Source organism: Erpetoichthys calabaricus, chromosome 5 (assembly GCF_900747795.2).
Source record: "Erpetoichthys calabaricus chromosome 5, fErpCal1.3, whole genome shotgun sequence".
Taxonomy (NCBI): Eukaryota; Metazoa; Chordata; class Cladistia; order Polypteriformes; family Polypteridae; genus Erpetoichthys; species Erpetoichthys calabaricus.
The window spans coordinates 237,709,908-237,736,471 of record NC_041398.2 but is presented as its reverse complement, the minus strand read 5'-3'; the positions used below and the strand labels follow the sequence as shown (position 1 = coordinate 237,736,471).

The 26,564-nt window shown below is 38.0% G+C and overlaps 1 protein-coding gene across 1 annotated transcript in view; it reads right to left on the bottom strand.

Annotated features, from left to right (window-relative positions):
• dchs2 (dachsous cadherin-related 2) overlaps positions 1-26,564 on the bottom strand; it is a 138,310-nt gene that overhangs the window by 4,258 nt on the left and 107,488 nt on the right. The window contains exons 12-19 of the mRNA XM_051928094.1: positions 24,887-25,096; positions 22,095-22,955; positions 19,522-19,635; positions 16,439-16,650; positions 11,197-11,348; positions 9,830-9,960; positions 6,438-6,724; positions 644-785 (exon numbers count right to left, since the gene is read on the bottom strand). Of these exons, the coding sequence (XP_051784054.1) occupies positions 644-785; positions 6,438-6,724; positions 9,830-9,960; positions 11,197-11,348; positions 16,439-16,650; positions 19,522-19,635; positions 22,095-22,955; positions 24,887-25,096 (2,109 nt within the window). The remainder of the gene's footprint in view (positions 1-643; positions 786-6,437; positions 6,725-9,829; positions 9,961-11,196; positions 11,349-16,438; positions 16,651-19,521; positions 19,636-22,094; positions 22,956-24,886; positions 25,097-26,564) is intronic.

Here is a 26,564-nt window from a genome sequence, read left to right as displayed (position 1 = left end):
GAAAGGAAAAGTAAAGTTCACATAAACACGTCACATTTCACTTTGCTCCCTCCTCCTTTGACTGAAGTTACATATTGCAGGTGAAAAATATTCTTTCAAAACATTATAAAATTCAAAGGCTCCCATCTTTTCCAGTAAGAAGTGACAAGACCACTTGTAGAAAGAGATAAATGTCAATACGAAAATGATCTGCAAGCTCAATTCAAATCAGGCGACAGTGGGGAGTGATGTGTATCGTAAATGGCAGTACATATTGAAAAGTAGTTTTTAATGAGCAGAGAGTAAATGTGCAATGCAAATCGGAAGAGGGCTTATGTCATAAAGTAAGAAGTGTGGAACAGTAACAGTAAAAGTTCAGCATATGCATGTACATTTGCACGCAAATCATACTGACAGCACAGATTGGGCAGCGATGCAGCTTCCTCTTAAGGGGCTTTGCCACCATTATGAGTCAGTATATATTTTCAATCCAGTTTGAAAAGACCTCTCTGACATTTTGTTGTTTTTGTTCCATCAATTACATGGGGTTTGCCTTTCATGTACCCCAACATTTTATTTTTGTCTTGTCTTATGTTACAATAAGTTTAATTTCTAGGTAAAAACAAACAAATTTGTTCACCCTGCTTATTATATATAGACTTACCATTTTCAGAGCTGATGTAAAATCCTTTAAATGGAGATGAGTAAAGCCGGAAAGATATTTCAGCATTAAGCCCTGAATCTCTATCAATAGCTGACACTGTGAGAACATAGGAGTCCACAGGAGTATCTTCAGGCAATGTAATCTGCAGAATGTGAAAAATAATTGAAAAAATATTCCTAAAGTATTCAGGACACTTTTTGATCACTTATGGAATGATGACAGAATTTGAGCTTCCATTTTTCAATGGTCCTGCATGAACACATCACCTCACTGCTTGTTTGACTTCCTCTCTGATAGCGTATTATCTTCAAAGGTCTTTTACTCACTTCCAGATCTACAACCCCAAATCAGAAAAAGATGGGAGGGTATGGAAAATGTGAAAAAAAAAAAAAAAAAAAAATCACAGTGATTCTTAAGTTCATGTTGACTTTTATTTCAATGCAGACAGTATGAACTCAAGAAATGTCATGTTTTGTCTGGTCAACTTCATTTCATCATTTCCTTTGTTAATAAACTTCCATTCCTGCATTTCAGGCCTGCTACACATTCCAAAAAAAGTTGGGAAGTGGGAAAATTATCGTCAAAAGTGAGGTAAAATAATGAAAGAATGATGTGTTTTTTAAGCAGGGGTTTTGATATCCATGAAAGGCTGAGTCTGAGCAGCAAAGATGGGCAGAAGATCTCCTGTTTGTCAATAAATTTGTGAGAAAATGACTGAATTGTTTCAAAACAAGGGATTTGCATATTTCTCCTTCTACAGTGCATGATATCATGAAACAATTCCAAGGAATCTCGAGGAATTTCAGTGTGTAAAGAGCAAAGGTGCAAGCCTAAGTTGAACACCCGTGGTCTCCGACCCCTCAGAGGGCAGGCACTCCATCAAGAAGCGTCACTCATCAATAGCTGATATCACCACATGGGTGAGGGTTACTTTGGCAAACCTTTGTCAAGCACTACAATATGGAGTTACAGTCACAAATGTCACTTCAAACTTTACTGGGCAAAAAAGAAGCCTTAGGTTAACCATGTTCAGAAGTGGCGTCGACTTCTCAGGGCTCTGAGGCATCTGGGATTGAATATCACACAGTGGATAAGTGTATTGTGGTCAGGTGAATCAGTATTCAAGATCAATTTTGGAAGAAACAGATGCCATGTTCTCCGGACCAAAGATGAAAGGGACAATCCAGACTGTTATCAACAACAAGTCCAAAAACCTGGAGGGTCTGTCATGGTATGAGGTTGTGTTAGTACCCTTGGCAAATGTCATTTATACTTCTGTGACAGCAACATTAATGCTGAAATGTACATTGAAATTTTAGAGCAACATATGCTGCCTTCAAGATTACATCTTTTCCAGGGATGGTCATGCATTTTTCAACAAGACAATGCAAAACAACAACAACAACATTTATTTCTATAGCACGTTTTCACACAAATGATGTACCTCAAAGTGCTTTACAGGATGAAGAAAGAAAAAAATACATAAAAATAAAATTAGGCAACACTAATTAACTTAGAATAAAAGTATAGTCCAATGGCCAGGGAGGACAGAAAAAAACAACAACAACAAAAAAGAAAAACTCCAGACGGCTGGAGAAAAACAAAAAGCAAAATCTGTTGGGGCCCCAAGGCCACGAGACCACCCAGCCCCCACTAGGCAAAACCACATTCTGCACATGTGACAAAGGCACGGCTGCGGAAGAAGAGGGTCTGGGTATTGGACTGGCCTGCCTGTAGTACTCACCTATCTCCAATAGAGAATGTGTGGAGAATTTGGAAATGAAGAATGCTCCAATGACAACTGCATACTGTTGCCCACCTTAAGATGTGTTTGTAGAAAGAATGGGACAAAATAATACCTGAAACGCTTCATCGCTTGGTGTCATCAGGGCCAAAATGTCTTTTGAGATGTGAAAAGAAATGGCGACATTACAAAGTGCTGAATGCTTTACTGTCCCAACTTTTTTGCAGTGTGTTGCAGGCTTTAAATACAGGAATGGATGTATATTTTAACAAATGAAATTAAGTTGACCAGACAAAATATGAAATATCTTGGGTTTATATTGTCTGCAATGAAATAAAAGTCAAAGTACATTTAAGAATCACTGTTTTTTTTATTTGCATTTTTCATACTGTCCCAACCTTTTCTGACTTGAGATTGTACAATGAACAACACAAAGCTAATTAATTATACAATGAACATTACTTATGGTTATTACTTACCTCATAAACAGGCAATAGAAACCTGAGATCTTCTAAAAGTGTTGTCACTTTTCCAAGACTCATATTCATTAATCTTTGTGACTTTGTCTGACTGTGTAACTTTCATTTTAATTATATATTTAAATTTTGCTGAAAAACTCATTCTTTTAGTACACTTTAAACATCTTCACCTGTAACTATTTTCTAATCACATACTGTAAATATATTTTTATGGATGATTAGTTTATGTTTATTTGTGTGCACTCACCAATTTATCTTGTATTGAATGATCTTGCATTTTATCTTGTTACTTTGAATCATTCAGTTGTTTGTATTGAAAAGCTCATTGTGAAGGGTGCTTCATGAATGGAACCATATTAAAGTACAAAATGACCGATTGAAAAAGAATACAAGAAGACATAAGTTATACTGAAGAGACCAACACAGGGGAGGAGAATTTTGATTTAATGCCAGGGAGAGGAACAACTGATGCAGTCTTTGATTTGAGGTCTTGGGATATACAGGTGCTGGTCATAAAATTAGAATATCATGACAAAGTTGACTTATTTCAGTAATTCCATTCAAAAAGTGAAACTTGTATATTAGATTCATTCATTACACACAGACTGATGTATTTCAAATGTTTATTTCTTTTAATGTTGATGATTATAACTGACAACTAATGAAAGTCCCAAATTCAGTATCTCGGAAAATTAGAATATCAATTAAGACCAATGCAAAAAAAGGATTTTTAGAAATGTTGGCCAACTGAAAGGTGTGAACATGAAAATTATGAGCATTTACAGCACCCAATATTTAGTTGGGGCTCCTTTGGCCTGGATTACTGCAGCAATGCGGCGTGGCATGGAGTCAATCAGTCTGTGGCACTGCTCAGGTGTTATGAGAGCCCATGTTGCTCTGATAGTGGCCTTCAGCTCTTCTGAATTGTTGGGTCTGGCGTATTGCATCTTCCTCTTCACAATACCCCATAGATTTTCTATGGGGTTAAGGTCAGGCGAGTTTTCTGGCCAATCAAGAACAGGGATACCATGGTCCTTAAACCAGGTACTGGTAGCTTTGGCACTGTGTGCAGGTGCCAGGTCCTGTTGGAAAATGAAATCTGCATCTCCATAAAGTTCGTCAGCAGCAAGAAGCATGAAGTGCTCCAAAACTTCCTGGTAGACGACTGCATTGACCTTGGACCTCAGAAAACACAATGGACCAACACCAGCAGATGACATGGCACCCCAAACCATCACTGACTGTGGAAACTTTACACTGCACCTCAAGCAACATGGATTCTGTGCTTCTCCTCTCTTCCTCCAGACTCTGGGACCTTGATTTCCAAAGGAAATGCAAAATTTATTTTCATCAGAGAACATAACTTTGGACCACTCAGCAGCAGTCCAAAGGCGAGATGCTTCTGACGCTGTCTCTTGTTCAAGAGTGGCTTGACACAAGGAATGCGACAGCTGAAACCCATGTCTTGCATACGTCTGTGCGTGGTGGTTCTTGAAGCACTGACTCCAGCTGCAGTCCACTCTTTGTGAATTTCCCCCACATTTTTGAATGGGTTTTGTTTCACAATCCTCTCCAGGGTGCGGTTATCCCTATTGCTTGTACACTTTTTTCTACCACATCTTGTCCTTCCCTTCGCCTCTCTATTAATGTGCTTGGACACAGAGCTCTGTGAACAGCCAGCCTCTTTAGCAATGACCTTTTGTGTCTTGCCCTCCTTGTGCAAGGTGTCAATGGTCGTCTTTTGGACAACTGTCAAGTCAGCAGTCTTCCCCATGATTGTGTAGCCTACAGAACTAGACTGAGAGACCATTTAAAGGCTTTTGCAGGTGTTTTGAGTTAATTAGCTGATTAGAGTGTGGCATCAGGTGTCTTCAATATTGAACCTTTTCACAATATTCTAATTTCCGAGATAATGAATTTGGGACTTTCATTAGTTGTCAGTTATAATCTTCAAAATTAAAAGAAATAAACATTTGAAATACATCAGTGTGTGTGTAATGAATGAATCTAATATACAAGTTTCACTTTTTGAATGGAATTACTGAAATAAATCAACTTTGTCATGATATTCTAATTTTATGACCAGCACCTGTATGAGAGAGAAAGGAGGACCAGAGAAGTATGTGTGGATTGTCCAGGATATATTTGAGGGAGTGAAAAACCAGTGTTGGGGAAACAGAGAAGATCCCAGTTAGAAGAGGTCTGCACCAGGGATCTTCTTGAAGTTCTTAGCTCCTTGATCTGTTTAGGGACGTGTTGAGTCCTGGGATAAAAGACCAACCCTCCTGGTGCAGGCTTTGTGCTGACGAATTGTGTTGTGCAGCACAAGAAAAGAGGAAGTGAAGAGGAAGCTGGAAGAATGGAGAAGAGCTTTGGAAGATAGCGGATTGAAGATAAATGGGAAGAAGATCAAATATGTGAGGTTTAATGATGATCAGAATTCAGAACTTAGCCTGCAGGGAGAGCTACTTACTGAAAAGAGTGCAGAAGTTTGAATATCCAGCACCAGTGGTAGTCTGAGATGGACAACTAGATGCAGAGATAACCCACAGAGTGCAGAAATGATGTATGGAGCTGAGACATGGACAGTAAAGGTGCAGGAGAATAAGTTAGATGTAGCAGAAATGAGAAAGCTGAGATGGATGTGTGGAGTTACAAAGAAGGACAGAATAACAAATGAGACAATCAGAGGTACAATGAAAGTGGGAGAAATAGCTAAGAAAGGACAGCAAAGGAGGTTGAAGTTGTATGGACATGTGATGAGGAGAGACAATGAATATGTGGGCAAAAGAGTGATGGGAATCGAAGTCCAGGGGAAGAGAAAACAAGGTAAGCCAAAGTGGAGGTGGTTGGATAAAGTAACAGAATATCTGAAAGAAAAGGGTCTGACTGGTGAGGAGGTGCAGGACCAAGCTGTATGGTGAAGGATGATCAAGTACATCAACCCCGCACAGAAGTAGGAAAAGATGAAGAGGAAGAGCAATAGGAAGAAGAAGAAGTATAATTTATGCTCAATATTTCCTATAAAAGAATCAGCAATACTAAAATTAATGAAGTAAAAAGACCGTTCCCTGGATAAGCTGGTGACTTTATAGAATTTACTGACTTGCAAGGAAGAAAACAAGTAAGTAGGGCTCCAGGCATCATCTCCTTAGCAGCTAGATGTTTTAAAATAGAGCCAAGCATATGGTAAAGCAAAATACATCAGTGACACATGAAGACATAGTTACACTTTCTAGTCATTATGGTAGAACAAATGTTGTAAATCTCTCAATGTGAAAAGAAGGAATTTCAATAAATGTGACAAAAGTAGTAACTTGTACTTTTCGTATTCTGCAATTATATATAATCTCCATAAATATGAAGGAAAAAATGTCCATATGATTAAAAGCCTAAAGAAAGTTTTATTTTTTCACATCTAAATATGTTTTAGAAGAATTAGGGTATAAGGGGAGTAGAAGCAAAAATAAAAATCAGAATCAAGATTACAAAACCAACAAGGTCAACCATTGTGTCTGCATTATCTCTAATTTGCATGAAAAAATTATGTTATTGCTTTAAAAATTCTTACCTGATATAAATTTTGTGTGAAAATAGGAGGGTTATCATTCACATCAAGTACAAGAACTATCAGTTCAGCTTGTGTTTCATGTATGGAGTCTGAAACCACGATTTGCACCGTGTAATGGCTGTTTTCTTCATAGTCCAAGGCCTCAGCCAATGAGATTACACCAGTATAACGATCAATCACAAATTTATTTCCAGGATTTCCATGCTTTGTCAAACTGTATGTCAAACATGGTGTAAGATCCACATCATTAGCTGATACTTTGGTAACAAAATATCCTGCAGGAAGATCTAAGAAATAAACAAAGGGACATCATCAACAATCACCATTTTCCTTCTACTACTCCTGATGAGGTCATGGCATCAACATACTTAGCTGGTCTGAGCAGGCCACATCACATATCTGCATTATAGAATGATTGGTGACCATAAATACTTCTGATGTGTGTTTGGCTAACTGTTTAAGTGGGCCCTGAGGTGGACTTGCACCCTACCTAGGATTTGTTTGTGCCTTGCACCTGAGGCAAATGCGATAAGTTCTTAAATCTGCAACACTAGACAAACCAGTCGCAGTGAATGAATGGACCGACACTTCATTTAAAGTTGTGTGGTAAGAGACACAAAGCCTTTATTTGCCTATTCATGACTTCATATTACGTATCGAAATCTGCCAATGTTACAATGCAGGCACAGTAGACCTATAGCCACACAGGTCTAGGGATGCATATTTAGTTCCCAGCTGAGTCACTGCAAACCTTTCATCCAGATCCTCTCTGGGTCTATTAGTAACTCTTGTCCCCACAATAGTTTAAAGATGTGCATGTTACACAATTAATGACTACTGATTCAGTATCAGTGGCTGTGGCTGTATACATGAACGTGTCCCCGTTCTGTAAGGTGCTCATCAACATCATCAACTGCAGTTCGAATGAATATGTAACATAAATAATGTTACATAAACAATACTATAATTAAGAAATAGAAAAAAAGTAAAACCTACTATAATACAAAGGTGCTAGAATCTAAAACTGTGTGCTACCATGTTTTTACATAACAAAGCTCGTTTTGCACCAGCAGCTCTCTACGCTGTTGGAAAACATTGGCGGTAAAGTGAATGTAACACAGATGTGTCTGATGGTAACAGAATACACCAAATTTCCCCTTGGCATGCATATAATGAAGCTTCTGTACTAAAGAATCTATCCAATTTGCAGACATTTTTCAAATACCTAACTTTATAAATGAAACAAAATTTAGTTAAATGATTAAGCTATTTACCCAAGTCTGTTGTGACCGGTTCATTCACATGAATATCAGTGTCCCAAAGAGGATGTTGTGGTGTTTTTTTTATGGTTTGTTCAAGCTGTTTCCTCACTTATTTCATATATACATTGAACCCAGAAATAATATTTGGTCTTCACCTGGGAAATTGCCAGGCTGATTTTCTCATGATTTTTAACTTATGTTCACACATGCCCTCGACCTGACAGATGAACAGTAAATTCCAGAGATAACTTACATGTGTGAAAGGGGCCCCCAAAGGCTTCATTTTACTGGCATAGATTTGCATGCCAATCTGTGTAATAAGTGACCCTGCGAACAGAATGTTTTTCCTATGTGTGGTTTCAGTGGTATACTTTCAAGCTTGGGTGGCATGGTGGTGTAGTGCAATAAAAAGACCAGGTTTTGTGTACCAGGTCCTCCCAGAGTGGAGTTTGTATGTTTTCCCTGTGTCTGTGTGTGTTTCCTCCTAGAATCCAAAGACATGCAGGTTAGGTGACGTTGCGATTTTAAATTGGCCCTAGTGTGTAGTTGATGTGTGTATACCCTGTGATAGATGGGTGCTCTGTCCAAGGTTTGTTTCCTGCCTTGCGCCTTATGCTAGCTGACATAGGCTCCAGCACACCCCTAATTCTTTAATAATAATAATTCTTTGCATTTATATAGCGCTTTTCTCACTACTCAAATCGCTCAGCAATTGCAGGTTAAGGGCCTTGCTCAGGGGCCCAAAAGAACAGAGTCCCTATTGGCATTTACGGGATTCGAACCGGCAACCTTCCGATTGCCAGTTCAGATCCCTAGCCTCAGAGCCACCACAGGGACAAACAAGGTTAAAAATCACTGACTGACTTTAAAGCTCCTTAAACTTCCTATTCTCCAAGACACATTGGAGAAAGTATTCATCTCTACACTTGGATACATCTAACTGCAAGGATTATGTGCCTAGATTGGAACTCAGAACTGATGTTCAGCAGTGATCAAACTTGCCTTTATTGTTTAGAGCTGAAATTTAATTTAGATGGGGTGGACACTAAAAGATATACAGGTAGGCCTTCCACCTCCTCAAGTTTAGACATCCGTTTTGAGGTGCAGTAAAGCTGACACTGTTCCATAAATGTTAAGTTTAAAAATATTAGACAATAAAAATACTCAATATTAAAATATTAAACAGACATGACTTTTTGGTATTGTGGCTGATAGATGGTACTATAGCACACTAACCCGACACAGACAGATGCTAGAGGCCCAAATACAAGAAGCACACATGATATATTTCTATTTATAGTGTCCCCAACAGCCCAAACACAGTTCTTTTCTCTCTTTCTCCTACACTCCTCCTCGGCAAGCTTCGTCCTCCTCCTCCCGACTCTGGCTCTCCGAGTGCTGTCTGCTAACCCCTTATATAAGTCACCTGGAAGTGCTCCAGGTGTCTGATGACGTAATTCCGGCAGCACTTCCGGGTGTGGCGGAAGAGCTGATCTCGAGGGCTCAGCAGCAGCTGTGGTGCCCCTGGATCCCAACAGGGCTGCACCAAACTCTAACTTCCATTAAGCCCTGCGGAAGTCCGAGATACCGTTGCAACCCAGCGTGGCTGCCATCTAGCGTCCCGGGGGAGGTAATGTTCTGGCCACATCTCCTCCCCGGCTCCTTCCAGTGTGGAGGCGTCCCAGCCAGGCAAGGACCCTGGCCATCCACGACAGTATACACTTCAAAAGTATATTATACGTGAAATGGTCCAGAGCGGGGCAAGGTTCTATCTACTGTGGACTGAAATTTCAGAAGTCCTCCGATCCAGCATGCCTGCATTTCACTGTCTAATGTAAATACTTCATACGCCTCTATGGTTCATGCTAATGGATCTAACCCTGGAGCCAGCCATCGCTAGAGTAAGATCAATTCTTTACATGGTTGTATGTCAGAGTAGTAAATGTTTATACTACTCCAAGACGTTTTCTTTGCACGAGTACATCTTTGTACTGCAGATAAAATGTAATCAAGCTGCTGCCACCCAGCTAAACGGCGTAGAAATGCTCCAGAAATGTTGCGATATATTCTAAAGTTTTGATACAACCTTATTTAGATAATCACTTATTAAGACAACATACTCTTACTTACTTTCCACCACCTCTGCTGGCTCCATTGGAGGAATAGATGGAGCATTATCATTAATATCGACAACTTCTATTATGATAGTAGTGGAAGCTGTAAGTTGTGGCCTCCCCTTGTCAACAGCATGAAGAATAAGTCTGAAAATGAAAAAAAAAATTCACTGTATTATGTATCTAATAATGTCAGTTACATGTAAAGCAATTATTATAAAAGAAAAAAAGGACAGTTCATAATTTTTCATAAGAATTTATAAAGCAAAGGAGGACATTCATATACAATCATTTGCCACTTTATTAGGTACACATGTTAAACTGCTTGTTAACACAAATATCTAATCAGCCAATCAGATGGCAGCAACTCAATGCATTTTGGCATGTAGACCTTGTCAAGATGACCTGCTGAAATTCAAACCAAGCATCAGAATGGGGAAGAAAGGTGACTTAAGTGACTTGAAATGTGCCTGTTGGTGAACGTCTCCTTGTGCTCAGGAATCCGTAAAGGGTAATCCAAGTAGACGTTGGATTTTAGAGAGAAGCACCAAAGCTTGTGGTTTTAAAACAGGATATTTGCCCTTGATTTTTAACCTTGTTTTAATTGAAGTATTTACTGCTTGTTTTTATCCTCCACTTGACTCTTTGATTTTATATGGGTTATTAATTTATTAATTATTTAAAGAAGATTATTTTTGCACTGCACTGCACTATTGGACACTCTTTGCTTGTTGGATTTTAAATAAAGCACCTGGCACTTTCGCACCAAACCCTTGCTGTCTATGTATGTCCTCATTTGCCCGGCTCCTCTTTGTTTATGATTATTGATGGTTCTGATTTCAAGAGGTTCCTGGAAGCAAGCAGGGAGTGTGAAGCCAACCTGGACCATCACACACACATCTATTACTGTATAATATCTTAAGTCAACTTTATAACATAATTTTCAATTACTAATGACAGGAACAGCGTATTGCTTATTGTTTTCATTTTCACTGCCCAAATAACTTGCTAATGGCTCTCACAGTTCAGAAACTAACTGTTATTCCTTTAAATATTTTCAGATTTAGCTCATAATAACTGGTGGTTTTTCTATTCTAACTGTGGTAGGCGTTAGCTGCTCAATAAACATTAAGATTTTGTATGAAAATAGCCATTGATTAGGCTTCATTATGTGTGAAATGTGTGGAGGACAGTGTGAAAACTCCACTTACAGTAACGGGAGCTGGAGTTGGACTTCAAACCAGATGTGTGAGGGCGCAGTGCAGGTCATTCTGACACCCTGGTGCCCTGGATCAAACATTATGCAGTAGCTTCTAGCAATCTCTATAATAAAATGTTAAAAACTCAGCTGCAAATGTGGGCTTGAACAATAAACACACTTACTCATAATAAGGAACAATTTCTCGATCTAAGATAGTATTTGTTGAAAGGATGCCTGTGGTAGAATCTATGACAAATGCTTCATTTTGGTTTCCAGAAAGAATGTAATACTCTGTCTGCCCATTGGGACCACTGTCAGCATCACTGGCAGAAACCTACAAAATAAAATCATAAAAAAGTATTATTATTTTTTTTTAATATTACATTAGTAATTTGCTCCAGCAGAAACCTTCTACAAAACATTTGGAAGATCTACTAGTACATAACAACATCCTCAAAACAAAGACAGACAGATAAATAGATAGAACAAACTTTATTTGTCCCTAGGGGGAAATTTGGATTTTTACAGAAGCTCTTTAAATCAATAAAGATATAAACAGATAAATAAGTAAGTAAATAAATAAATAAATATAAACACAGTACACTTTGGTCTGAACACACAAAGAAATTACTTCAAAGGAAGAAAATTCAAAAGAAAGAAAACTTCTGACTTGGCTGTCACAATCCCAGTGAGGCCTATACAGGCATATTGCTGTTGGTATAATGGAGCCCTCATCGCATTTCTTAACACACTTCTCCTGAAGAATTCGTTGGCTTAAAATCCTCAGTGTTAGTGTGTCAGAGAGAGGATGTGCAGCATTACAGTGATCCCTCGCTATATCGTGCTTCGTCTTTCGCAGCTTCACTCCATCGCGGATTTTAAATGTAAGCATATTTGAATATATATTGCGGATTTTTCACTGCTTCGCGGATGTCTGCGGTCTACAGTACGTGTGCTTTCTCAGTTGATTTGCCCATTTGAATTCAAACAAAGGGACGCATTTGAATTCAAATAAGGGACGCTATTGGTGGATGGCTGAAAAGCTACCCAATCAGAGCACGTGGTTAAGTTCCTGTGTGCTGCTGATTGGCTCAGCGACGGAGTGCTGCATTAACCAGGAAGTCTAATCTCATTCATTCAGCATTCAGGAGCCGTGTACAAGCGCCAAAAGAAGATGCAAATAATTGCAGAAAAGGTAAAAGTTTTGGATATGTTGAAGGAAGGAAACAGCTACACCGGTGCAGGACACCATTACAGCATCAATGAGTCCACGATTCTTTTTATTTAAAAAGGAGGAAAAGCATATAAGATCTATGGCCGCAGTGTCCTTTAACCAGGGTGCAAAACGAGTTGCAAGTGGACGTGATAAGGCAGTAGTCTGGATGGAATCTGCTTTAGGGATTTGGATTGAAGAGTGATGGAAGAAGTACAACGGCGGTGCTAAAGAGTCGCCTGAAGAGGCTCCTTTAGAAGAGCTGTAACACTATCCTTTGTTGTGCAGTAAAATTAAACTCATCGTTATCGGACAAGTCGTCATGTCATTGTTGGTGAGTAACCATAATTAATTATTTACGTACAGTACTTATTACATGTACATAGTTTAGTGTCACTGTACACACATTTTACTGTATACAATTTTTCTTGCATTGTACGTATTTATTGCTGGTGGCCTGTCTGTCGTAATGGCTGTAACATATGTGATATCGGAGACGCTCGATATCTTTAAAATAATATTTAGGTTTTACTGTATGTAAACTGTGTTTACATACATAATTTCAACGAATCTTACCTAATATCTAAGAGAATACAAAGGGTTTATGCTGTATAATTGTGCGTGAAATGTTTATAATAGTGTGGGAGAGTTTATAAGGGCTTAAAATATATAAAAATAACCATATAAACATATGGTTTCTACTTCACGGATTTTCTTATTTCGCGGGTGGCTCTGGAACGCAACCCCCGCGATGGAGGAGGGATTACTGTATTCATAATGGCACTCAGTTTTGTTTTAATTCTCTCCTCCTCTACTACCTCCAGGGGGTCCAGATTGTGGCCCATTACTGTGCCAGCCCTTTCAATTAGCTTGTTGATTTGGTGGGTCTCTATTAAAGTGAAGTTACCAGCTTAGTACACCACAGCATATAAAATAGCACAGGCCATCGCAGAATTATAGAAGACGTGAAGGATATCACTACTGACACTAAAGGAGAACAGACTCCTAAGGAAGAAGAGCTTGCTCTGCCCTTACTTCTTTAGTTCCTTTGTGTTTCGAGACCAGTCCCACCTGTCATTAATTGGATCCCCAAGTACTTGTAGGAGTGGACCACCTCTACATTCACTCTCTGAATAATGACTGAACATAGAGGCTCTCTGGTGCGGTGAAAGTCAATAACCAATAGTCAATAATGTATAAGTCCAAGCACTGCAGATCTCTCAACTGAGCTAGTGCAACTCACTCCTAATAGGATTTTTGGACTGAGCAATAAGACAATTCCAACCTATTCAAAACCTCAACTAGTTTACAATCACCCACCATGTTCAAAGATTATATTGCTCTTAATCTCTCAGCATTGACTATAAATGAAAGCCTCCTGCACAGCCTCACAGCCAACCGGCAGCTGGCTGAATGGATATCTCTGCTTAGCTAAGCAGGAGAACTTCCTATAAGGTCTGTATGTCCAGCTCCTCAGAGCAATCTGATTGGTCAGTCTGGCTTTTTTGACGCAATGAAAGAGGAACAGCGATGGTGAGACGCACTCTGAGAGAAGGTGAGCACTGACAGAGTCACCTTCAAAGACAGAAGATATGAAAGCAGACAGGAGGTGAGAAAGGCACTTCGAAAATAACAAGTCTGAGAAGCAGGTTTTACCAAAACACACTTGAGAAAGGGAGCATGAATGAAGAGGGGTTCAGACACATGTGAATACTGAGGAAAGTCGCTGAAAGTACCCATAGGGCAAGAGATAGTAAATACTTTTAAAGCATTCCATTACCTGCCTTTGACTAGTACTGTGGCTATTAATAATAATACCTTTTTTTTTATATAACACCTTTTCCATGTTCAAACTACCACTGTCTCCGGGTGGAGGAATGACACCCTGAACAAATTCCTCATCAGAGACAAATGAAGATATAACCTGGATTTGCTCAGGGTAGGGGTGAGTCTTATGAGAAGGGGTGTGCGCCATTAAGCTAAGCGAGCCACCCTGCACCCTACAAGCCAGAACAGCAGCTGACTGAATGGAGATCATTCTTTATCTGAGTGGTAGAACTTGCTGCTTGTAATCTTGAAGGCTTTGTGTCCAACTATGGCCATGTTAGTATGGTGTGAGGCAGGCAGTATGGTGTAGTGGTTAAGGCTTTGGACTTAAGGCCTTGAGGTTGAAAAGCAAAAAGAAATGTCACCAATTGTATCAAACATGTTGTAAATCATCTTGGATAAAGGCATCAGCCAAATAAGTAAATGTTTTAGAAAGGAAAACCAGCTGGGAGTGGGATTGTTGCCAGGGCTGGGGCAAGTGTAATAGGAGGGTCTGCCACTGTGTAATATGAAACCCTCCTAGCTGCAGTACAATCATTGTAACATACAAAGACTGAGTAACATTAAACATAAGACTAAACTAACAAGATTAAAAAAGAAGCTATAATTTTATCAACTCTAGAAAAAATAACAGTTTAGGAAATTTGAACACATTATATTACAGTTTACATTTAGTTAGAGTTGGAATTGGTAAAAATCCGACTCCAATAAACCAATCTCAGCTTCTGACTCCAACTCTACAGCCCTTCAGGTGACAATACACTATTTAAACAAATATCAATTAGAATGGAAAAAAGAGGATGTAGAACTGTGGTTCCCAAACTCGATCATGGGGACCCCCTGTGGCTGCAGGACCAAGTTTGGGAACCACTGCTGTAGAACAAATGAATACAGTAATGATAAAAGAGCATCCTTACTGGATAAGTTTGGATGTAATCAATTACAAACTCCAAATACTGCCTTTTTAATTAGAAAGTTACTAACTACTCTAAATTAATCAGTGATTGAAAAACATGTTCCAAAAAGGTCTAACTTCCCTTTTTTATCATCCACTTTCTTCAGCCCATTGTTTACATCACAGTTATTTAATTACAGTTATTGCAAACATCAAGTCATATTTTGTGTTCAAACCACAATGTGTGTATATATACTGTACATCTATCTATCTATCTATCTATCTATCTATCTATCTATCTATCTATCTATCTATCTATCTATCTATCTATCTATCTATCTATCTATCTATCTATCTAAGATGTTCACTCTAAACTAAACACCTTGAGGATGGGAAAGGTGCTGTATAAATAAATTATTATTTTATTATTATTACACAAGACTGGTTGGTGTAAGTGCAGTATGAAACAGTATCACATTTTATAATAAATACTGAATAAATTCAGGAACATCAAACCTGTTCTGAACACATTTTTATTACTTCAGTTCAGATTATCCTCATACTGCAGTCTTCTCTGTGCTCTTTTACAGATTTCTAAGTATTGTGTACAACAGATCCACAAAGTTTCAAAACTATGCTCTATAGACTGTATTAATATAAATATGTACATTTTCTCTAATAAAAAATCAAAACATCCACATATTTTGCAATGACTACTGACAAAAGAACAAAATTAATTTAGGAAACACATTTTAAAATGCACAGAGAAACTAACACAACAATACATATCTCAAAGAATTAGAAGATACGTCCCTGGAGACGTCAAATTAATTTGTATGAAGCCAATTCAAAATCTGTCTGCCATTGACCAAATGGTCACAAAACCTCTTCAGGGCTTCTTGGAGTAAGGTACAAAACACCACAGGAGCTAAAGCTGTGTTATGATCCATATTTATTGGTCTTCACAAAGCTCTAGAAACGTGGCTAGCATTGAACGTTTTATGACAAACAATTCTTTAATGTATTTTCTTCTGTTGATACTTTGCTTTTCTATAGCTTCTTTTAAAAGTGATGGTCATTGAAGGTTCACCCTCTTGTGTCTCCTTCAAACATGCATTTACTGAAATAAGGAAGCAGACAACCTCTTAAATAATTTCAGAAAATGATAAAGCTCTTTATATACTGTCAAACACAAATCTTTGCAAAATCCAAATTAAAATGAAAGTAAATCCTGGATCACTACAATAAATACGCAGACACAAGTACAGTGTATGTTAGATTTATCTAGCAGCCCAAGTAAATGTGGTAATTAGCCTGTGACTAAAACATTTATTTGGAATAAAAATTGTCTGTACGCAGCTTGTGGGTATTTAAGACTGCACAATCTGTATACGGTATACGGCTGACTTTTATTGCCCTTCATAAAATTGAAAAAGTAGTCAATTAGTTAGGCCCACATCTGAAAAGCAAAAAAGCATTATGTTCATACCTGCATGACAAAAGTGTAGAAGATCTGCCCTTCCCATACAGCTGTTTTATAAGAACCTTCTTCAAATCTTGGAGGATTGTCATTCACATCTTCAAGTGTGACAGTGACTGTGCAGTGTGAAATGTGTATGGCACTTGTTGCAAGCACCACAAACTGGATCTTATTTAATGCTTCATAATCAAGCTTTTTGTTGTCTTTTACATAAATGCTCCCTGTAAATTAATTAAATACATTTAGATTGGGTTGGATTAGATTAGATCACATAAACTTTATTAATTTAGTTAGCCACTAAAAGGAGTCATTTTGCTTGACTTCTCACTTAATCCCATGGGGAAATTCACATGCAGACAGCAGCAGAGACATAAAATTCAAGAATACAGACTCACAGGTGAAATAATACAGCCGATCAATCAAATCAATCAGTCAGCAAATCAATCGATTAATCAAACAATAAGTAAAAATAAAAAATAACTGAAGAAAGAAAGAAAGAAATATATATTGTGCAGAAATCTCACAATGAACTTAAAAAGTACATCGGGAGGAAGCATTGAATTGCCTGATAGCAGAAGTCAGAAAAGACCCCCAGAGGCCATTCTTAGAACAACATGGTGGAATGAGCCCGTGGCTAAAAGTGCTCCAAGACAGCGCCTCCTGGAGGGGATTTCTCATGATGGCAAACACAAATTTCAACATAATTAAAAATCCATTTTAACTGTGTGTAATCCAAATCAATTAAGATTGTTTTACAATGACAGTATGTATTTACTTTTAAAGTTTCCATTTGTAACTTTGTTTTACAATGTCAGTATGTTTTTACTTTTAAAGTTTCCATTTGTAACTTCTGTTGTATGTTAAAATCTATATTAAAGTGTTAACTTTCACTGGCTGGACTGGATTTAACTGGTTTGAAAATGGATGGATGGGAGTTTCTCTTAAAGTACATATTGCTTAATGACATTGTACAATTTGCTAGAATGACAGTAATGCTATTACAGAGATCCCCACCTTTAAACAAACAATACTTTAGGAACAATTGTAAATTCCTATATGACTCAATTACGGCCAGCATAACATTTTATTTTTACCAACAAAAAGAGTAAAATCTTCTCTCAGTGGGAAAAGCACTTTATAAATTAAACATACTATTATTATTATTACTATTAAATATCATTAATGCTTGTCATATTCATATCTCCTGTCAATCCACTTACAAATATCCCTTTTGCTATTAAGGATGGTGGCAAGCTCGAGTTTGTCCTGATAAATTAAGCAAATGGAATTTAAAGTTGCCAACTTAATAAGCTTTCTTTCTTTGCATTTTTGGGGGAAAATCAGGATTTTCTACAGAAACACTAGAAAAACTCTGTGCAGACAGCAACAAGAACCATGGCCAGTGTCACAAGAAATATATGAGTATATCAAAAAGGTTTTGGGCAGCCACCCATATATTGTGCCCTGGTTGCAAAAGGATAATTTTTGTGAGTTGTGTTCAGGTTGAAATCTAAAACAGAACTGATTTTAGATTGATAAGATGGCAGCTTTAAAAGCCGTGACAAGAAGTGACATCATCTGGACTAGGAACCGGAAGTGACATCAACAATAGCACCAGTACCGGAAGTGGCGTCATCAATAGTGCCAGTACCTAGTGGGTTTTCCCGGGGATTGTCTGTAGAGGACGGAGAGAGAAAGTTAGTGCAGCTCGCCACCCCCTGGTCTGGCGTGGTACTACTATTATTTAGGCCCTCTAGCTGCCTCTCAATCGCACGTGTGTGACACCAGGCTGAAATGTCAAGTTAAACTTCATTTGATGCTCGAAGGCCATGTCAAGGATTGTAAGTGTTCATGTTTCTGACGCCAGTTTCAAGATTGGCCTAAACAGGCAAATACAGTGGTTACGTATTACACAGAATGTTTTTATTTATTACTAATGTGTTAGCATGTGGGCAATTTGAAAAATCTCAGTCATTTTGCTTATTATTTAGATTATTTTCTGTAGCACCTTAAACAGCACATACAAATGTCTTGCTGAAATCACTTAAATAATTTATTATGTTACAATACATTGTCACGCATGCGCGTCAAGAGTTCTTCACAGGTATGTAATACCAGCCAAAGCTGAGAGGGGTGCTGCTGATAACTTCTTTGTCTTCTTTTTCTTCCATAACACAGCATAGTCCATGGGCACATGAAAAGGAGACCGTCTGGAAGGAGGTGTCACTTCCGGTTTATGCAACCCATGAAGATGAGCTCCACAGCCTACTCACAAAGTTCTTGTGATAGTCTTTAAAACTACTGTGTTACAGGGCAGCCTTTTGTTATTCCTTCTATGAATACCATCATGTGTTGTTTTTGTTTTCCCTGCAAGTAACTGGGGACAGCTGGGTTGGAACCCCAAAATGTCACTGTTGTATCAGCCTGTTATTCACTTGGATGTCCACAACATTCATTTCCATTACTTTTCCAGCTATAAAACTTCTGTTCACAGGGTCTACTCCACACCATGAATTTCTATGAATTGTTTGAGTGGTCAGTAACATCAACATTATATTTTATATGTTCTATTGAAAAAATGTTTGGAGAAAGAAATGATAAATTAACACAAACAGGCACTTTGTCAAGATGCCTGCAGCAACTGTAATTTTTTAGATGATTTATAATAAATAGTCTCAAAGGGATGCATGTTCTTCCAAGAAGCTATGAACAACATTGGCAAGAACGTCTTTAACTACTGATGACAAAGCTATTTCAGTAAATTTTCAAATAACAATTTCCATTAGAGAACAATTGCTTATTATTCACTTAGTAAGAGTCAGAGCAGGGATATGCTTGCAAAATGATGTAAAGAAAATACACTTTAATTGTCATTAAAAACAGGAATTCACACCAGAGAAGTTAAATAACCACAAAAATTTGGCTTCACACATTAAAAATAACACTGAACTTTTCCAGCTGGTGCTAAATGCAAATGAAGAAAAAATTCACTTTAAGATTATATAAATGTTCCAAACTGTTAGTGTGACCTTGAATTAATTTTTAAAAGATGCGTAATAACTTTTCAAACATGAAAAAAAAATAGTACTCACCAGTATCTGAATCTATGCTGAAAGCTCCATTATCACTTCCACTAAAAATGCTGTATTTTAATTTGCTTGTATCATCCTCAGAAGAATAGGCAGCGACAGTGGTAACCAAAGAACCTGGTAGAACAAACAAATAAATAAACAGGAAAGGCGCTATATGATAGATAGATAGATAGATAGATAGATAGATAGATAGATAGATAGATAGATAGATAGATAGATAGATAGATAGATACAGTGGTGTGAAAAACTATTTGCCCCCTTCCTGATTTCTTATTCTTTTGCATGTTTGTCACACAAAATGTTTCTGATCATCAAACACATTTAACCATTAGTCAAATATAACACAAGTAAACACAAAATGCAGTTTTTAAATGGTGGTGTTTATTATTTAGGGAGAAAAAAAATCCAAACCTACATGGCCCTGTGTGAAAAAGTAATTGCCCCCTGAACCTAATATCTGGTTGGGCCACCCTTAGCAGCAATAACTGCAATCAAGCGTTTGCGATAACTTGCAATGAGTCTTTTACAGCACTCTGGAGGAATTTTGGCCCACTCATCTTTGCAAAATTGTTGTAATTCAGCTTTTTTTGAGGGTTTTCTAGCATGAACCGCCTTTTTAAGGTCATGCCATAGCATCTCAATTGGATTCAGGTCAGGACTTTGACTAGGCCACTCCAAAGTCTTCATTTTGTTTTTCTTCAGCCATTCAGAGGTGGATTTGCTGGTGTGTTTTGGGTCATTGTCCTGTTGCAGCACCCAAGATCGTTTCAGCTTGAGTTGACGAACAGATGGCCGGACATTCTCCTTCAGGATTTTTTGGTAGACAGTAGAATTCATGGTTCCATCTATCACAGCAAGCCTTCCAGGTCCTGAAGCAGCAAAACAACCCCAGACCATCACACTACCACCACCATATTTTACTGTTGGTATGATGTTCTTTTTCTGAAATGCTGTGTTCCTTTTACGCCAGATGTAACGGGACATTTGCTTTCCAAAAAGTTCAACTTTTGACTCATCAGTCCACAAGGTATTTTCCCAAAAGTCTTGGCAATCATTGAGATGTTTCTTAGCAAAATTGAGACGAGCCCTAATGTTCTTTTTGCTTAACAGTGGTTTGCGTCTTGGAAATCTGCCATGCAGGCCGTTTTTGCCCAGTCTCTTTCTTATGGTGGAGTCGTGAACACTGACCTTAATTGAGGCAAGTGAGGCCTGCAGTTCTTTAGACGTTGTCCTGGGGTCTTTTGTGACCTCTCGGATGAGTCGTCTCTGCGCTCTTGGGGTAATTTTGGTCGGCCGGCCACTCCTGGGAAGGTTCACCACTGTTCCATGTTTTTGCCATTTGTGGATAATGGCTCTCACTGTGGTTCGCTGGAGTCCCAAAGCTTTAGAAATGGCTTTATAACCTTTACCAGACTGATAGATCTCAATTACTTCTGTTCTCATTTGTTCCTGAATTTCTTTGGATCTTGGCATGATGTCTAGCTTTTGAGGTGCTTTTGGTCTACTTCTCTGTGTCAGGCAGCTCCTATTTAAGTGATTTCTTGATTGAAACAGGTGTGGCAGTAATCAGGCCTGGGGGTGGCTACGGAAATTGAACTCAGGTGTGATACACCACAGTTAGGTTATTTTTTAACGAGGGGGCAATTACTTTTTCACACAGGGCCATGTAGGTTTGGATTTTTTTTCTCCCTAAATAATAAACACCATCATTTAAAAACTGCATTTTGTGTTTACTTGTGTTATATTTGACTAATGGTTAAATGTGTTTGATGATCAGAAACATTTTGTGTGACAAACATGCAAAAGAATAAGAAATCAGGAAGGGGGCAAATAGTTTTTCACACCACTGTAGATAGATAGATAGATAGATAGATAGATAGATAGATAGATAGATAGATAGATAGATAGATAGATAGATAGATAGATAGATAGATAGTATTTTTATAAAGTAACCACCCAGTTTCTTTAACTTACAGATTAGCAAATTGTAAAACATTTCCAAAGATAACACAAAAAACATTTTCATACTTTTCAAGGAAATAATAAAAATAGTAAAAAATTATATTACCGACCTCTGTCACTGTCTTCTTCTATCATAAGATACCCGTTTTTACAAATTAATTACATTCTAAATCATTTGATTTGGATTTTATCAGGTAAGACAAACATTTTTCATTCATTCTTTTGCAAAAACTTCTATTCCAATGCTGGGGTTACTCTGGCAGTGGATGGCCATGGCCTAGCAATACTAGTGCCTTGAGTACTATATAAATAAAATTATTATTATAGGTATAAGGTAGATATCAACCCTGGACTTGACACCAACGTATTTCTCACAGAGAGTACTTTAGAAAAGACAATCAGCCTAAGCAGCTCATTTCTTGGATACTGATGGAAACCAAAGTACTTGTCTACTAACAGTGCTAGGCTTCTATTTTGAACCCAACATTCTACAGCTGTAAAGCACAATGCTAACCACCGTTCCATCTTGCTGACTGGAGCTAACCTCATAAATGTGATAATTCAAATAAAACTTGTTTGTATGTATGCATGTATGACGTGGCTTCACTTACCGGATGCACAATTTTCCTGTATTGTAGCTTCATAGTCATTCTCACTAAAACTGATTGCAGCCTCTTCAGTCCATAAATGAACAAAGACAAGTCCAGAAGAAGACAGAATGGGATTTCCCTGATCTGCAGCAATCACTTGCAGGACCTTTGTACCAAGCTGTCCACCTGGCAATGAGCTCTTTAGCCAAATATCTCCAGTCTGACTGTTAATATCAAAAACTGATTCTGGTTTTGCAAAGCTGAAGCTAACTGTCCCATTTAGGCCTAAATCACTATCATAAGCTTGAACTGTAGTAATAATCTGGTTTAGAATAGTGTCCTTTGTCACTTGACCATTGACTGGGTTCTGAATAAAGACGGGTGCATTGTCATTGACATCTTCTACATCAATCAGAATGTCAACAGCTGTGCTCTTTGGTCCTTGGGTACTACAGTCACTGGCAATAGCCTTAAAAATATACTGTGATTTGGACTCTCTGTCCAGAGCCATGGTAGTTGACACAACACCAGAGGTGTTGTTAATAATAAAAATGCCTCGTGCTTCATTACTGAGTGAATACATAATGTCACCACTAGTGCCTGTGTCTTCATCAGTGGCTGTCAGAGTCAAAACCACAGATCCTGCTTCCAGGTTTTCACTAACTGATGTCCAGTAATGACTTTGGCTGAAAACTGGGCTGTTATCATTCTCATCTAAAATATTTATTAAAAGTTCCATAGTGGCCGTCTCCTGGGGAGACCCCAAATCATGGGCTTCTATGATAATTGTGTAATTGTTTCTTTCTTCCCTGTCTAATTTCTTAGTTGCACTAACTATGCCAGTTGAGACATTAATGGTAAAGAAATCATAAGTGCTGTCACCTACAACAAAAAGGTAAAAGCAGCAGTCAATAATAATCCATTTTGCCCCAAATCATTTCTTAAGAATAAAAATCATAGCTGACATCCACAATTCAAAAGATTATAACATATTTGCTGCTTTAGGGTAAACAGAGGTTATAAATAAATGGTTCATATCTAATTAACCCACTTAATTAGAAAATTAATCAAAATCGCATTAAAATTAAGGCGGAGTGGTGGCTCTATGGCTAAGAAGATGCAATGGTATCTGGAATGTTGCTAATTCAAATCCTGTAACTGCCAGAAGGGATCCTACTCTGCTGGGCCCTTGAGCAAGACCCTTAACCTGAACATTGCTCCAGGGGTGTTGTACCGTTTGCATTGACCCCCCAAAAGTCATGTGAAAAGATAATTTCCTCTTGGGAATTAACAAATGATGTCAAAATTATCATCTCAGACAGAAGTAAGTAAACATTTATTTATAAAGCGCACAGACAAAAGTCGCAAAGCGCTAAACAATAAAGCTTAGAATAAAATGAAATATTAAAGCAAAATATGAAAAATGGACAAAATAAAGAAACACCCATGCTACCGAAATGAACAGATTCATCTTAAGTTGACACTTAAACAGTTCAGTAGGTTCTGCTGATTTCAACGACTGTTCCATAACCTTGGAGTAATGGCTTGAAATGAGCAATCCCCACATGTCTTTAATCTGGTACAAGGAACCAAAAGGAAATCTAACTGAGGAGATCGCAGAGGACGGCCTGAGGTGTAGTGCTGAAGGAGGTTTGTGATATATTGGGGACCATGACAATGCAGAGCTATGTAAGTAAATAAGTGTGCTTTTATTCAAGAATAAAACTGAAGAAAAAACGATTAAAAACATTTCACATACATTAGTGTTTTAACAGCCTGTGTAAAGTTATGATACTTCAGTTTTATACTCTCAGTTATGTTCACGCTCCCCCCCGATCTGACACTGTTAGTTTTCAAATAAAGACGTGTTATAAAAAAAGTATGTTTTTATGTGCGATTTTTTTTCCTTTCAGTTTTTATTCAGTTTTATTCTTAAATAAAAGCACATTTGTTTTGTTGATTTGTCAGAGACTCAAATCAAATGTATGTTTTTATTATATAATAGTAACAATAATATAATAATAGCAATAACAATAACAATATACTGTATTTACACAGATTGTTGTAGACACAGAACTTACAAGAAATGTGTGGATTTCAAATAACGAAAGATTATTTTCCTAAACAATTCTGTACACTTCACTCCCAGATAAACAGACTTTTTGTGAGAATTTTGTGTCTGACTTCAGGTGCCTCAGTGGGGGACAGGATAGCGGGCTGCATGCCTGTGGCCGACTGACATATTTATAAAACAAAGGCAATATTAGTGCACAATTAATGCAGTGATGAGGAGTGTAAGTAAAATGAAAGTGGCCTGGCATTACAAATATTTTCGCAGGCTTCAGGGATTCTAGTGTTATCAGTACTATAAAAACAAAAATAGTGCTAGGCGCACTAGAAACAATACTCTTACTGTGACATTGGTCCTTAAATGTTTCCTTAAACTATGCATATTATCACAGCTTTTCTTTACGTAGTTGTGAAATTTGAACAACCAGTTACAGTAGGACATATCATATGCAATATACCACGTGAAGTCCCTGCAAATATTCACTTTGAGGAAATTCAGAGCAAAATAAAGAGCTACATTCAGCTTCAACTACTGTCTAATATTTGAATTCAATTGCTTCTGTGTTAAACCATAAATTATATTTTAATGCTATGGAAATGCCATAGTACGAGTATAGTACAAGCAGTCTCTAACACTCTTTATAATGAAACAATACTATAATACTCCAGGCCAAAGTTTAAAGATAAAATGCTCAGAACTTTCCAACAAGGGTTGGCTTTGAAAGTATAAAACATATACCTACCAACCAGACTGTATATAATGGTACCATTCTCTCCAGCATCTCTGTCAGTAGCCAAAGCCGTATAAATCATTCCTGGTTCTTGGTTTTCTGGAATGTTCACTTGAAAAGCGTGAATCATGAATTCTGGTGCATTGTCATTATCATCAAGAACAGTGCAGAAGATAGTGGCAGTAGAAGACAGAACATGGATGCCACTATCGCGAGCTATAACTGGATTAGAAACAGGAAAATCAGATTTACTAAGGTTTAACAAGGCTTTAGAGACAGAAAGTTTTGTTACAATTTTTATTGAGCCAACAACAAAATCTAATTTTTACAGTTTAACTATTGTTTCTTCCTTTCCTCTACACTGTGCTGTAAAAATAGAGCCGTCCTTAGGATGAGACGTAAAACCGAGATCCTGAATCTCTGTGGTCATAAAAGATCCCTGAGCATCCTTCATAAACAATACGGTGAATCAGGATGTCCTTTCTAAATTGCCCACCACGGCTGAGTCATTCTGGCCCCTTAATCATCTCCCGTCTCTCACCCATTAACCACCTAACAGCTAATGTGTGGTGAGTGTACTGGTGCAAAATGGCTTCCATCATATCATCCAGGTGGTGCTGCACATTAGTGGTGGTTGAAGTGGTTCCCCACTTAACCATGTAAAGCACTTTAAGTAGAAAAGGCTTAAATAAATGTAAAGAATTATTATTATTATTACTCTGATATTGTACATTGCTTTGCACAGCACAAAACAATCATTTTATTAATTCCTTGCGCTTCTGAAATAGTAAAAAATTATGTTTTATTAGGGGCAACAGGGTGAATCCTGGTGGGCTGAAATGCTGCTCATTTTCATTACATCAAGCCTGTTCATTGCAGTAGAAGATTCTGCAGCCTCTAAATATTTAGGGTAATTTTTCTTTTGTTTCTATACTAGCTGTGTAAGCCCATTCTGTAAAAAGCATAGGGTCCTAGAAACTATTGAAATCGTCAGAAAAAAAATTGAAATGTAGATATGTCAGGTAATTGAAAGGAACTACTCTGGGCATCTCTCTACTATGAAGATTAGGTTTTGTCGACGTGCTCGCATCGCTTGTGCATTAGCGGCTAAACGACTTTGTCTTTCTTCGGAGGTTTCGTTTTGCCAACGTGCTCGCCTCGCTTGTGTATTATCGGCTAAACGAGTGTCTGTTTCCTCTGAGGTGGAGTCACTTCCGGGCCGGACAGACAGACATACACTTCGACGTGTAGACGTTTATTTATAAGACTAGCTGTGTAAGCCCATGCTGTAAAAAGTCTGGGGTCCTAGAAACTATTGAAATCGTCAGAAAAAAATTGAAATGTAGAATGTCAGATAATTGAAAGGAACTACTCCGGGCATCTCTCTCCTAGAAGGTTTTGTTTTGCCGATGCGCTCTCCTCGCTTCTGTATTAGCAGTTAAGCGAGTGACTCTTTCTTCGGGGGTTTCGTTTTGCAGACGTGCTGGCCTCGCTTGTGTATCCTTGGAGGTGGAGCCCTTACCCCGACTCCACTTCTTACTTCCGGGCTGGACAGACAATGCGTGGACGTTTATATTTCTATATAGAAAGGATTGTGATCTTGACATGGTAAAGATATGACTTGAAAACTTCAAAGACCCTTAGATCCAAATTGATCTAAAGGGAGGGTCCAGGAAAACAACAAAAATTG